The sequence below is a fragment of the Spermophilus citellus genome (genome assembly GCF_964194105.1).
Source record: "Spermophilus citellus genome assembly, chromosome: 3".
NCBI classification, from domain to species: domain Eukaryota; kingdom Metazoa; phylum Chordata; class Mammalia; order Rodentia; family Sciuridae; genus Spermophilus; species Spermophilus citellus.
The window spans coordinates 219295451-219309489 of NC_138184.1; the positions used below are offsets into that span (position 1 = coordinate 219295451).

Below are 14039 nucleotides of genomic sequence, written 5' to 3' on the forward strand. Positions count from 1 at the left end.
CAATAGACATATGTCAGTAGTGGAGACTGTTCTTGCCTCTTGGTCTTCTCCTTTTTCTCTTTGTAACTCTTCTAGCTCAATTTAGCTAATCAAACTTACACCAAACAGATCCTCTGAACCCAAGTTTCCACACACTTGGATTCCAAGAACCATAGATCAAAGATATTTTAAAAATAGGGCACATGTGCACTATTGTTCACTAACTTAATTGTCATTATTTCCTAAGAAATACAGTATAACAACTCTTTGCAAAGCAATTCTATTGTATTAGGTACAATAATTAATAGAGAGGTGATCTAAAGATAAGGGGTATATGCACAAGTTATATGTAAGTCTCACCCCATTTCACATAGAAGACTTCAATAGCTCCAGATTTTGATATCTCTGGAGAATCCTATTATCAACTCTTCATGGTTACCATGAGACCACAGTGCCACCAAGTCATGCTTTCTGCAGAATGAACAACCCACCCCTTGTTCCAATGCTTGGCTATGTAACTTAATTGTAAAGATATTGGTACAATTTCACTTGATTACTGGTTCAAGGGTATGTAGTAACTGCTTTCAGATAATGAGATACTTACACAATGTCTCAGCATGCTTCTGGTGGCAAAGATGTTCTGTAATAAGCTTTGGGGAAACAACTTCATCCCTTTCTCTAGCTATAGGTGGAAGGGAAAGTGTAGTTCTGAGAGACATTTTGTGACCTCAAAACTTGGTCCTTAGGATAGAGCTCACAGTAATGAAAGCAGAGGGCAGAGGCAGAGATAAGGTATGAGATTTTTTAAGTTGCTGAATCCAACCATCTTTGAGGCCCTCTTACTCCTTGTGCATTTTGATTTTTTTTTTTTAGGTTTCTAGTGATTGAACCCAGGAGTGCTCTACCACTGAGCTACATCCTCAGTTTGTAACCTGTTTTATTTTGAGACAGGGTCTCACTAAGTTGCTCAGGTTGGCCTTGAACCTGTGATCTATCTGGCTCAGCCTCCTGAGCAGCTGAGATTTCCAGTGTGCCCCACTGAGTGCAGCTGTTCCTGCAGTTCGAAGAACTTATGAGACAGGTAATGTTTTATTTACACGTGTTTTGTATTTCAGGACTTATTTTTTAGTAAGATAAAGTTCTAATGTCTAAGTGGCTATTAAGAAGAGTAAAGAATTTATATGTTTTAGAATTTCACAAGAAGCAAAACTAACTAAATAGTTTGTTTTTAAACAAGAGCTGCAAATGACAGTAAGATGTATTGAAAAGGGGTTATTGGATGGAATCAAGGACAAACATTATGTCTTTTCTTGCATCACTTATCTGTGGGGTTGCCCTGATGGCTTTAATGAGCCTCACTCCTGTTTTCAGGTCTCTGAACCTTCTCTTTGTAGCCAGGGTCCTTGCACATAGCTGGGGTTCACTTTCTTGCCACTCAACTGCTGGCAGCTTATTTTTTAAAAGACTTTTTTCCCCTTCCCTCTTCTCCCTTTTTTCCCTCCCTATTTCCTTCCAGTTACTGCCCACCTGAACAAGAAACTCTAGGAATGAGTGAAGAGTGCTCTTCAAGATTAAGTTAAACATCATTTCTATCTACTGAGACTATTTGGAAAGCAGCCCTTGTGTGCCCCTGTTGAAAGCCCTCTGTCCCCCTGCCAGTTAAAATGGCAACTTCTGTGGCCTGGGCTTGTTGCCTTACTCCTCTGCTAGTAAAGCAGCAAAACTTCTTTTTTCTTTTTCTCAAAGCCTCGTCCTCATTATTGGATCGACCCTGGGGACAGGAACCGAGTTTTCAGTATCAAACCTGACACCCCAGGTGGAACCTGAGAGTGGCTGCCATTCTGGACGTCTTGGGCAGCTTGGTGCTCCAAGTGAGAGCTTCTTGAGAGCTGACCACTGGAGATTTGGGAGATGGTTAAATTTCCCTCACGTTGGACTGGAGGGGCTGTTCCTGTAAGTCAAGGGAGGGACTGAGAGACTGCCCCACCAGCTGCCAAGGATACTTCTGCTTTGGGAATCTCCTGCTTTCTCTCCCTAAATGGGTGAGGGTGTGGTCTGGTCCTGCATCTGGTCTATTTGAGAAAAAGAAAACTAAGTGCAATAAGATCATGACACCTTGGCTGCTTGGTAAGTCTCCCAGTGTATATGCTAAGATCCTCCATCCATGCATGTGGTTTTCCTCCAAGTTAACACTTGGCTCCCCCTCTTGGGGACATCTGTGTCACCACTGTTGTATGAATCCTGGTTCAGTGCGACTCAGGAACATGGGGGTATAATGGCTGTCTGATCTGTTCCCCACCCCCACCACGTGGGTTTGAACTGAGGGCCTTGGACAGGGTAGGCTACTAGGCAAGAGCTCTATCACTGAACTGTATCCCCAGCCCTCTGATGTTTTTAAAATTTCTCATAGGTTTATCGGTCTCGGAGGATTCATTCTTGATGTCTGTTACTGGCCTTTTAAGACATGGGCAACACTGTGTCAGTTGGTACCAGCAGTCTCTTGGGAAAGATCTTTGTTAAAGGGATGACACATAGTCTATGACTAAGTAACAAGGTGGTGTTTTTACTGTAGCACAGCCTGGTCTATGTATGATTTGATAGGTGAGGAAAGGCGGCCACTCTATGACCTTCTGAATTATTTTACAATTGTGATATTATGCAGTTGGAGTTGGTTTGTCAGAGGTCAGATAAATAAAGATTTTATATGTGCAGGCACTAATACAGTTACATGATAAGGAGTCTAAAGAGCCAGGAAGTAAGTTGATGGTGCAAAAAGAGGCACCCCCTCCAGTGTGCAAAGATAGCAGAGCATTGGGAGAAAAACTGGTTGAGGGAAATTCAGCTCTTTCAACCCAGTGCTGCGGCTGCACTGCCTGTTGTCCTACCTCCAGCTCTTACTTCAGTCCCAGGTGGCTGCAGATCTTTGCACTAAGAGCAAAGGGTCACTGAGGGTTGGGGATGCTGCTCAGGCTAAAAAAAAAAATCATGAAAAGCTCTATGGGCCCTAAAAATATTTTGGCAAGTGGAGGAGGGGAACCCCTTCCAGCCTGCCTCTGGCTCTAGCAGACTCTCCTCTGCCCTCATAGAACATGGAGGCAGCTGTCAATGAGAGGTAAGGATCTGGGGATAGGAATGGTCTCCCTTTTAAAAACCCAACAGGATACTTCATTGGGCCAGGAAAGCACCTGTTGCTAAGGCCAGACAAGTCCCACTAGAGCAATACCTCACAGACATAAATGCACAGGTAGACCAACAATCACATGAGAGAAACAACCACACCTGGCAGTGGTTGGAAGACCGATGCCTGAAACACAAAAACCACAGTGTCTTCAGTCAGACTTTGAGGCTCTGGGGCAAAAGTCAGAGTCAAAAGCAGTAGGGACTGCTACTGCTTCTGCTGGAGCAACAGAGGAGGCTTCCATCCAAACAAAGAGGCGTCACTTCTGTGGGAGCCCAGCTGTGGCTTCGCATCCAGGATCCAGAGACCCCTGGCCCCTGACTGTAGCCTGAGGCCACAGCAAGGGAGAAACAAAGCTATATATAATCTAGAGAGCTCAATTTACAGGAAAAAACTGGAATAAAATAAATCATACTTTTAAAATAAAGATGATAAAATTCTGTCAACAAACCCACCTTCAATGGCATAAGGTGTGATCAACTGCTCTGTACATACAGGTAACCCCAGAAATAGGCTGAAATTGAGTCCTTACAGCATTGCATATGGGAGACCCTACCTGGTATCTTGGGGAAGAGCATGAATGTGACTATAGCAGGAAAAAACTAGATTAAAACTGTAAGACAGTTAAATGTGGACTGCATGAGTGTGCTTCTTCCAGGTCCCCACCAAGTTTCAAATCCCCTATCAGTTCTTTTTTTTTTTCCCAGAAAGAAGCAGCTTGGAGATGGCATTGCCCATTTTTCCATAAAAATGGAGGGTACAAATTAATAGAGGGGAAAATGTAACTGGGGTCTACTTCACATAAAGGGGTCCACTTCATGATTTGAATATAAACCTTGCTGCTCAACCACTGGCATCTTACTTTCAAGCTGCCATTTTTATTTTTATTTTTTTCATTTTTTAAATTTTGTTCTCTTCTCCCCACTTAGCTGCTAGGAAAACGAGATGAACATTCTTCATTTCCTAAATGGAGTTTTCTGTCCTCCACTTACTACCCACCTGAACAAGAAACTCCAGACCTGGAAATGGGAAATAGCTCGCTTCAGGAGAGAGTTCATGAATTCCAACTGCTGATAATATCTGGAAAACAGTCCTTGCACTCCCCTGTTTAAACCTCCCTGTTCCCTATGGCAACTAGAGCTGCAGCCTGGGTGGCAGGAGCCCCTCACCTTACTCCTTTACTGGAAAAGCAATACAACTTTCCTGTTTCTCAAAGCCCTGACCTCATTATTTGATTGATATCAGGGACAGGGACTGAATTTTCGGTATCACCTTTAACTGGGGCAGTAAAGTGAGTAAATGTGGATTAGTAGAGGTGATAGCAGGGTAGAAGGGAATCTTAAAATCTTGGGATGTTTAGTTAAAGTAGATCGGAAGCCACTTATTTTGACAGAGAGAAGCTTTGTGATAATACAACATGAAGATAAGTCAGTGAAAACTGAGGGGAAAAAACAAAAGAATACCATGACTGGAAAGCCTATCTGATAGCCACGCCCACCACAAAATGGGGATCAGAGAAATGCAAATCAAAACCACTCTAAGATCATCTCACTCCAGTCAGAATGGCAGCTATTATGAAGACAAACAACAATGAGTATTGGAGAGGATGTGGGGAAAAGGGTACACTCATACATTGCTGGTGGGACTGCAAGTTGGTGCAGCCAATAGGAAAGCAGTATGGAGATTCCTTGGAAAACTGGGAAGGCAACCACCATTTGACCCAGCTATTCCTCTCTTTGAAAGATACCCAAAGGACTTAAAAACAGCATACTACAGGGATACAGCCACATCAATGTTTATGGCAGCACAATTCACAATAGCTAAACTATGGAGCCAACCTAGATGCCTTTCAGTGGATGAATGGATTAAAAAAGTGGCATTTATACACAGTGGAATTTTACTCAGCAATAAAAGAGGAAAAAAATCATGGCATTTTCAGGTAAATGGATGGAGTTGGAGAAGATAATGCTAAGTGAAGTTAGCCAATCCCCCCAAAAAAACAAATGCCAAATATTTTCTCTGATATAAGGAGGCTGATTCATAGTGGGGTATGGAGGGGAGCATGAGGGGATTAGATGAATTTTAGATAGGGAAGAGGGGAGGGAGGGAACCGGAGGAGGTAGGGGATTAGCAAAGATGGTGGAATATGATGGACATCATTATTCAAAGTACATGTATGAAGACTTGAATTGGGTGTCAACCTACTTTATATACAAACAGAGATGTGAAAAATTGTGGTATATATTTGTAATAAGAACTGTAATGCAAAAAAAGTACATGTATAAAGACATGAATTGGCGTGAACATACTTTATATACAGAGATATGACAAAATTGTGCTCTATATGTGTAATAAGAATTGGAATGCATTCCGAAGTTGTATATTAAAAAAATAAAATCAATTAAATAAATAAATAAAGCCTTGAAAACAAGGCTAATGATATCTCCCTTCAACCTAGAGACAGCTGTGTGGCCATATTAAAAACTCAGGACAAACCAGGAAGCCAGTCTTCCAGGGGCATCAGGCCTGCTGGTGACTTGGTGTTACTTTACAGACTCTGAAACTGTGAGAAACTGTGTAAGGTGCTCTGTAAGGCACCTGACTTTGGTATTGTTGCAGCAGCCTGAGCTGAGACACTGTGTTCTCTTCACCTGCCTCTGAGGCTGCATTTCTCTCATTTAGTCCGATCCATGTACTCATAACTTAACAAACTCAAAATAAAAGATAACAAGGGCTTGGAATATAGCTCAGTAGGAGAGCATCCTGGGTTCAATCTCCAGTGCCAAAACAAAACAAAACAAAACAAATACTACACCTAGAAGACTACTTTTTCTAGATTCACCATGTGTCAGAAGGATTGAAGGATAAAAGGAAGACCCAGCCTCTGCCACACAGCAGCAATGCACTGGGTTAAGGCGTGAGCTCCACTACTGCTTTACTGTGACCTGTTCCAGTGTCTTTGGGCAATTGATTTTAAAACCCTGTGGCTTAGTATTATTGTTTGTTAAGTTATGAACATATAATCTATCATAAATAATCCATGTCCTAGTGTGTATCATTGCAAAATCATAATAAACATGTAGCTGATATACTAATAAAATTGTTAATAATTATTTGTAATAAATGTGATTGTAATAATGAATTTATTTATCTTTATAGGATTGATATCAAACAGAGTATGCTGTACAGTAGGTGATCAGTAAATATATATTTGTAGGTTATATTGGTTATTATTGAATGAGTAAACAACCTTCAAATTCTTGCCATACAATAGTTCAGCTCTTTTCCCATTTTCCTACCTAGTAAAAAGTTTTAAAAGAAAGCTAATCAATTTCAAGGAAAGAAAATTCTTGGAAAGATGAAATGTGGAACAAAGTGTTTTTATTCAGATAAGGATTTTTGGTGCTGAAGGAAGTGGAGTAGATAGCAGGAGTGCATTATGAAGAGATAAAGGTGTTTAGTTGGCAGCAATTGTCTGCCGAATCCAATTCACGTAGTTGCAGACCTTGGTGTAGACACCGGGTTTGCCTTTCAGAGCACAGCCATATCCCCAGGACACAACACCCTGGAGTTCACCATTGCAGACCACGGGGCCACCAGAGTCACCCTAGAGTAGAAGGAGAAGCAGAATTCTGGTTATATACACATGGGAGAATGGGCTCCCGGATAATCTTCCATAATATAGGGGCTATTTTCAGGGGCTGCTGATCTCCCAGGAAGCACCTTCTCTTCCCCTGAAGACTCCACCCTCACTCTTCTTTCTATATCCCTATTCTTCTTCCTCCTTCTTTACTGCCTGCTCCTTGTCTTTCTTTGTGGATCCATTGCACCAAGAACATGTGGGGACTGCAAGTATAAACAAGTTTGATGCACAGAGTGTTCCCTTTTCTAGCATCACAGAGTTTCAGATAGATTGAATCAAGCCAGAAGAAGCCATAGGGCACTGGGAACACTGGCATCCCAGCAGCCTGCTCCTCTCACAGGGTCCACGGCAGATACACCTCCTCAGAAGAGTGCCGGAAAAGCAGCGAACACCTACTTTTGTGTATCTTTTTACCCTGAACACCAACCTTCATTATCACAAACAGAAAATGTGTAACTTATCTCAAAGCTTTCTTCATATATCATGATCGATTTTGAGTGGACAATTTTACAATCCTCTGAGTTTCAGAGAAGGAGAAACATGGTGGAGAAGAAAGACTGATCTGGATGAAGCAGGAGTAGGAGAAACTCACCTGGCAGGAGTCCTTTCCCCCCTCCAAGAAGCCCAGGCAGAACATGTTGTTAGTGATCTTTCCTGGGTAGGAATTGCGGCAAGAAGTGTCAGAGAGCACAGGGGCATCTAGACACTGCAGGAGGGAGGGATACTTGGCTGTGGAATGCAAGAGTGAAAATGGAAGAAGATTACACACTGTAAATTTCTTTGCCACTGTCTCTTCTCATACTTTTTTTTTTCCAATATTCCAAAGACTTGTAATTTGAGTGACTTTTTTCTGGAAGGTTTGCCCAACAATGCTAATCAATAAGTCTTTCTCTGAAACTAGGATCAGAGGCCACAGACCTCAAGTGCAGAGCCTGTTTGCTCAAGCAGGTATATACTTCAGGCAGCACAGAACCTATAGCCTCTGTTCCCATTATCTCCTCTATCTCTGGCTCTCTGAACATCACTAATCACACTTCAGATAAATGTCTTGACATTTTATAATTGTTTTTTTTCTTGTCCATGTTCTCAGAAAAAGGAATCTTCCTTATTTTACCTAATACATTGTAAGGCTGCATGCATCCTATCCTCTTCAACCTTGCCTTGAGTCAAAATCCATACTATCTACTCCCAACATGTCTTTAACTCTTCTGTCCTCAATCCTGGTGTTTGTGTTCTGACACTTACTTCCACTGCTCAAAGTGTTGCCCCAGCCAGACACGAGGCACTGAGTCCCAGCAGATGGACAGGATCTCGGCAGGGAGACAGCAGACACTCGAGAGTTGATGGTGGCCGGGGAGCTCAGTTTGATCAGCATGATGTCGTTATCGTAGGTGTTCTTATTATAGCTGGGGTGCTGGATGATCTTGGCTGCCTGAATGAACTGCTCATCCCCCTCGACGACGTCAATGTTGTGTTCTCCCAGACGCACCTGTATCCGGCTGGATTCAAGGATTCAAAGTGTCCAGCTTGAGCTTCTTCCTCTTATTTCAACCCCCAAATGATGACCATGAACACAAACAGCATTCTCATCAAGCATTTGACCCCACGGGTAATTATGTACCGAAGGCAGCATTATATACCACCACACATGGTGCAGGTTAGAGAGGTCCCTAGGCCAGTGTCATCCCAACTAGCGCCTCACAGTCCCCCATCACTTTAGAACCGTGAGGGACAGGCATGGGACGAATGGGTCCAAAGAAAGATGGTACTGAAAAGGGAATCCTCCTCTGTCTAGTATTATCAAGTATCATAGGAAGATGAGGCAGGAGTCACGATAAGGCAGGATATAATGACAGCAGGATGTGCTTATTTTATGCTGTACTCAAAATGTGGTGCTTTCATCACCCCCAGGTGCCATAGCTTCCTTGGGCTGTGATGTGAGGACCATGTGCTCATTCATCATGCTTCACCAGCCACTGTGTCCCCTCCACATCTTTACCATCATTTAGAAACACACCAGGAAACCCTAAGATACCACTCCATGTAAAAGCCCTTTAACACATTGTATAATTCTGAGTGAATAATCAGGCTCTCTGGGTCTGAATGCTTTGTCCATCAGGTATAACTAGTCAATCTATTTGTGCTTCCCTGGGCTAGAGGATAAACTGATATTAGAATGTAATACAGGTCACTTACGCCTTGTAGCAGTGAGCCGCAGACACCACCCACTGGGAACTGATGAGGGAGCCACCACAGTTGTGGTAGCCAACATTCAGCGACACCTGGTAGGGCAGGGAGTTCTTCCTACAGGTGTAGCCCCCAACAATCTTGTCATCGTCATCGTTAGTGGGAAAAGCAACTGACAAGGAAAAGTTAAACTCTGTTAAAAATATCCATCTTGTAATTTCTACTCCACCGTAAAGATTTTGCAAACCAACCAGAAAAGAGATGACAATGTTCTCCTATCTGTCATGATTAGGAAAGTGTATTATATGGGATTCTTTAAAAATTTATTTTTCATACTCTAACATACCCTTCTTACATCACTATTAAAAAACATCTAATAGCTGAGCATGGTGGTGCATACCTGTAACCTCAGCGACTCAGGAGGCTGAGGCTTGAGGATTGTGAATTCAAAGCCAGACTCAAAAAAAGTGGGGTGCAAAGCAACTCAGTGAGACCCTGTCTCTAAGTAAAAATGCAAAATAAGGCTGAGGATGTGGCTCAGTTGTTGAGTGGCTCTGAGTTTAATGCCTCCCCAATTGCTAGGTTTCTATTTGTGATTTACTTGTGATAAATATGTTCTTACATGTTTGCCTTACACACACACACACACACACACAGAGAGAGAGAGAGAGAGAGAGAGAGTCACACCCTCCAAACACTCACAAAGGTAAGAGGTTTTTAACACAATAAATGCCTGACCACTACTATTGAGGATATGAGAATTGTTTTTACACAGAACCCTGTTTTGTACTCATGCAAATAAGAAGAAAACATTGCTATAATCTTGCTGGTGTGCATTCGTGGTATTTAATGGGGTGTTTGTGATGCATAGCTTTCTCTGTCAAGAAGCAGAAAGGAGGCTTTTAGGAGCCATTCTGAGATGAACCTGGCCTCAAAGGAAATGTCCGTTTGTTTGTATCTTTACTCACTTATTTTCTGTCTTTAGTCTATCCATAAATCACTTTCAGGACATAGTGATATTCCCCTCCACAACTTCTCCACTATCCCATTTATCTTTACAATGTCTATCAATGTATTCAGCCCTGATATGGCCCACTGATCTGTCAAGATTTTTCACAGCTTCAAAATTCTGTTGTTCCATCACAGGAGCCTTGTTTTCTCAGTATTTGAAAATAAGTTTATGATAGAATGTTCCAGGCATATATACAGGTGTTTTGGATTTATACCTGTTCTATTTGGGTAATTGAGTTTAATTAATATCAAAATAGTATTACTACTATCAAAATAGAAGTAGTCATCTCTATATTCTTTCAGTTTAATAACATAAGACTTTATACCTGAGATGACATTAGGAAAGCTATCATAAAATCAAATCAAAGGTTTTATTCTGAAATGATATACCTTTGCTGTTAGATGTTGGATATAAATAGCTCTTTAGTAAACAGGTGACCCAACCTCTGATGTTCACAGCCTTTTCAAGAAGCACGGATTAGTTTCAGATGTTAACTCCAAATTCTTAGAGGTCAAGACGAGCGCTCCTTTCATGTAGACTCTCCTTTCCCTTTCTCGCCTTCTTCACAGAATTTGCCTGAATTTCAGGACAAGTTTGGCCCGCCTATGCCTTCTGTTCTGAACCCCTCATAACTTCAATGACCCTCCTCAGACAAGTATCTCAGTATCCTAAACCCATGTGCCTGACCCTGCTGTTTAGACATTTCACCCTTCCAGAGTACAGAGCCTGCATCCGGCATTCATGGTTGCTTTCCTGAGCACAAGGCAATCACACAAAGAGGACCGACACCTGCTGATTGTTCCTTAAGAAGACTCACCAGCAGCTCCCAGGAGGGCAAGGAGAATGAAGGTCTTCATGGCTGCTCACTGAGTCTGGACTGGGAATGGGATGGAGGTTTTCCACCCACAGGTATTTATACCTACAGTTTGTCATTGACACCATGGCCACAGGAGCCAGGAAAGTGATTTCACTGGAAACTCACATATCTAAATTTAGAGTCACTTCTGTGGCACATGAAAGGTGATTTAGCACCAAACTTACACATCAAAAATTTTCCATTTTTCCCGAAGGTTATGGGAATGGAGGTCACAAACTCACCTGCTGGAGCCTGTTCCCCATAACAGGTAAACATGTTAGAATAAGGTCACAGGGGAGAGCTCCAGGTTTCTGCATTCCCACAGAAAAATCTTAGGTCCTTGGTTGTCTCAAGTGTGAACGTTTGTACTAAGGAATATCTGGAACCCTGCACCCATGGTGTTTCATTAACATTGGCTCTTGCACACTTAGATAGTTGTCTTTTTGTTTTTTCCTGCTGAAGATTGAATGAGGTACTTGGGAATATTAGGCAAGCATTTAACATGGGGCTATGTCCCCAGCCCTTACTTAGTCTTATATTAGTTCTGATCTTGTATATTCATGGTAATTATTCATTTTGAGGATTGAATGTTTGCGTGGACTCTCTCTCATCCAGTGAGGAGGTCCACGGAACAGGGTAGAGGAGAGTGTGGCTGTGGAGTCACTAATCAAGACCTCCAAGCTGGAAGCAGGTCTGATTTTACTGTGTAGTTACCATGTATATATACTCAGGCAGTAGCTAAGCAGATTATAGGCCCCCACCAATACAATTTCTGGCCAACTGTCCTTGTAGCGACCAATCGAGTTGGCTCATGCTCAGGGTGCTGTGTCTATGGGGTAAGTGGCCTATTGCTCACACACCTAGCACGAGTGGAGTGGTTTGCCATTCAGGCGCCCTTAATGTATGCCATGTATGCAATACTCCATGCACCTGGCCCCACAAATGTTATCCTGAGAATAGGAAAATTTTGATAGATTAAAAACGGTAGAAAAAAGGAAAAATCTGAAACTTGCTGTATGTCCAAGATACAGTGCTACCCCCAAATGTGAAGATTGGGTTCAATCAGGGACCAAAAAACATTAAAAGGAAAATTCTAGAAATGAGAGTTCATAAATTTTTTTAAAAAATTATTATATTATATTGCTGTATCTGTTTTATTTTATTAATAGATATTAGTGTTAAACGTATACTATGCCTCACTCATACATTAAGCTCTATTTTAGATATAGGTATAGAAAAAATTATATATAGGATTTGGTACTAAATTAAGCTTTATCTTAGATATATAGGTATAGAAAAATATTACCTATAGGATTTTGTACTATCTGCAGGTTAGGCATCCCCTGAAGACTCGAAATGTTTTCCTCATGGATTAGGGGGGAACTTTCTACAGGTATCTATTGTCAACCCCACTTATTCCCTCTGGTGGGGAAGGTGACAAAGGTATGTAGACTTAACCAACACCACACAGCAAGCACCTTACAGGATCAGCATTCCAACCCTACAATGTGCTTTCAGACGCCCTCTTACCAAGGTAATGGGGAGCTCTTGGTAGACAAGGATGGATGTGAAGTGCATGGAGAGTTTCCGATGTCTCAGGCATTGGGGACAAAGTGTCCATGCATCGACTCTTTCAGTCCTCATGATATCAAAAGCTCTGTCCCTGTCCCCAGGACAGGGCATTGAGAAAAAAAGAAAAAGAACTTTTATTGCTTTGCTGGCCAAAGAGAAAGCCAATAGGCTCATGGCACTGAGGCTGCATTCTAACTGCCAGGGGGATGGAGGGCTTTAACAAGGGGAATGCAGGGCTGGCTTCCCAATCCTACCTGTAGACGGGATTAATATTCAGCTTTTCCCATTTCCAGGTCTGGAGTTTCTTTGTTCAGGTGGGCAAAAACAAAGGAAGGACAGATAACTCCACTTAACACAGGACAAACGTTCATCTCTTTTCCCCTGAAGTGAAGGAGAAAAGGAAAGAAAAGGAAAGAAAAAAAAAAAAAACAGTTTTAAAATAAGCTGCCAGTGGTTGAGCAACAAGATTTAGATTCAAACATAAAGTGGGCCCCTGTTACATGAAAGGGACCCCTGTGACACTCACAGATAACGCTATAAAGAGGTAACCATCTGAGGTTGGGGGTAACTGTTGTGCTATAATTTTCACCATTTAGGAGACTGTGGGGAGAGGCTTAGAGAAATCAAATGTTTTTGCAGAGTCTGATAGTTATTATGTCAATCCAGGCTTCAAGTGCCAGGAAACTCATTTCAGTATTCATGTTCTCAACTATGATGCCATAGACCTAATAAGGGCTAAAGCAAATTCTGGAAAATCCATGGATAGGTTCTTGGAGCTGGAATTATAAGAAACTTAATGACATGGCACAAGTATCTAGAGTGAGTGAATTTTAAGAACGAACTTCTCACTAGACACAACTGTCAGATTCCACATCTCTACAATAAATCTGAAATCTCCAGCCAAGATATTATTTCTACTCAAGCAAATTATCACTCTGGATGCTGTTTTTTTTTTATTGTTTGGGTGAGATTTATTTTCATTCGAAATTGTGTAGCTTTGAAGACAACTTAGTCAAAGAAAGAGATTCTCAATTGGGATATTCTTGACACTTGGGGTCAGACTCTATACATATTCAATCTATAGTAACCTTCATATAAAGCTTTGATAACTAATTAAGATTTCACCTGTGAATTTTATTATAAATGTATATGTGTATATAAAATCACCATGGATGATTGGTATAATATTAGAGGTCATATAATAGCAGCAGGTTATTTTTTGTGAAGGAATTTGTGCCTCAATGTGAAAAGACTAAAACACAGTTGCCTTGTTCTATAAAAGTTTGAACTTGTGAAAAAAAAAATGGAGAAACAAAGAAATCTTTGAAACTCTAAATCCCTACTGGGATCTGGAAATACCATAGTCTATGTAGGATTGAAAAAGATGGTGTGTGACTGGGATATTTGGAACAAATGAGTATCTCTAATACTGAAGGCTTTGGAATTTGTATCCTTTTAAGAGTTTGACTTTCTAAATTGAGTTTTAAAAGTAAGACTAAAATAATACTAAAATAAATATTTTTATTTTAAAATCCATTTAAAATACTAGTTACTTTGTGTGCACATCTGAAAGTCCAGTGACTTGGGAGACTGATGCAGGAGGATTGAAAAT

At 41.3% G+C, this 14039-nt stretch overlaps 1 protein-coding gene across 1 annotated transcript; it reads right to left on the reverse strand.

Moving 5' to 3' along the window:
- Window positions 1-6614: 6614 nt before the first annotated feature.
- LOC308645851 (cationic trypsin-3) lies at window positions 6615-10856 on the reverse strand (the record flags this gene model as incomplete). Its single annotated transcript, XM_081288271.1, has 5 exons — window positions 6615-6764; window positions 7393-7529; window positions 8046-8299; window positions 8997-9159; window positions 10817-10856. 5 exons carry the CDS (start codon window positions 10854-10856, stop codon window positions 6615-6617), a joined length of 744 nt encoding a protein of 247 aa, XP_081144397.1.
- Window positions 10857-14039: the final 3183 nt, after the last annotated feature.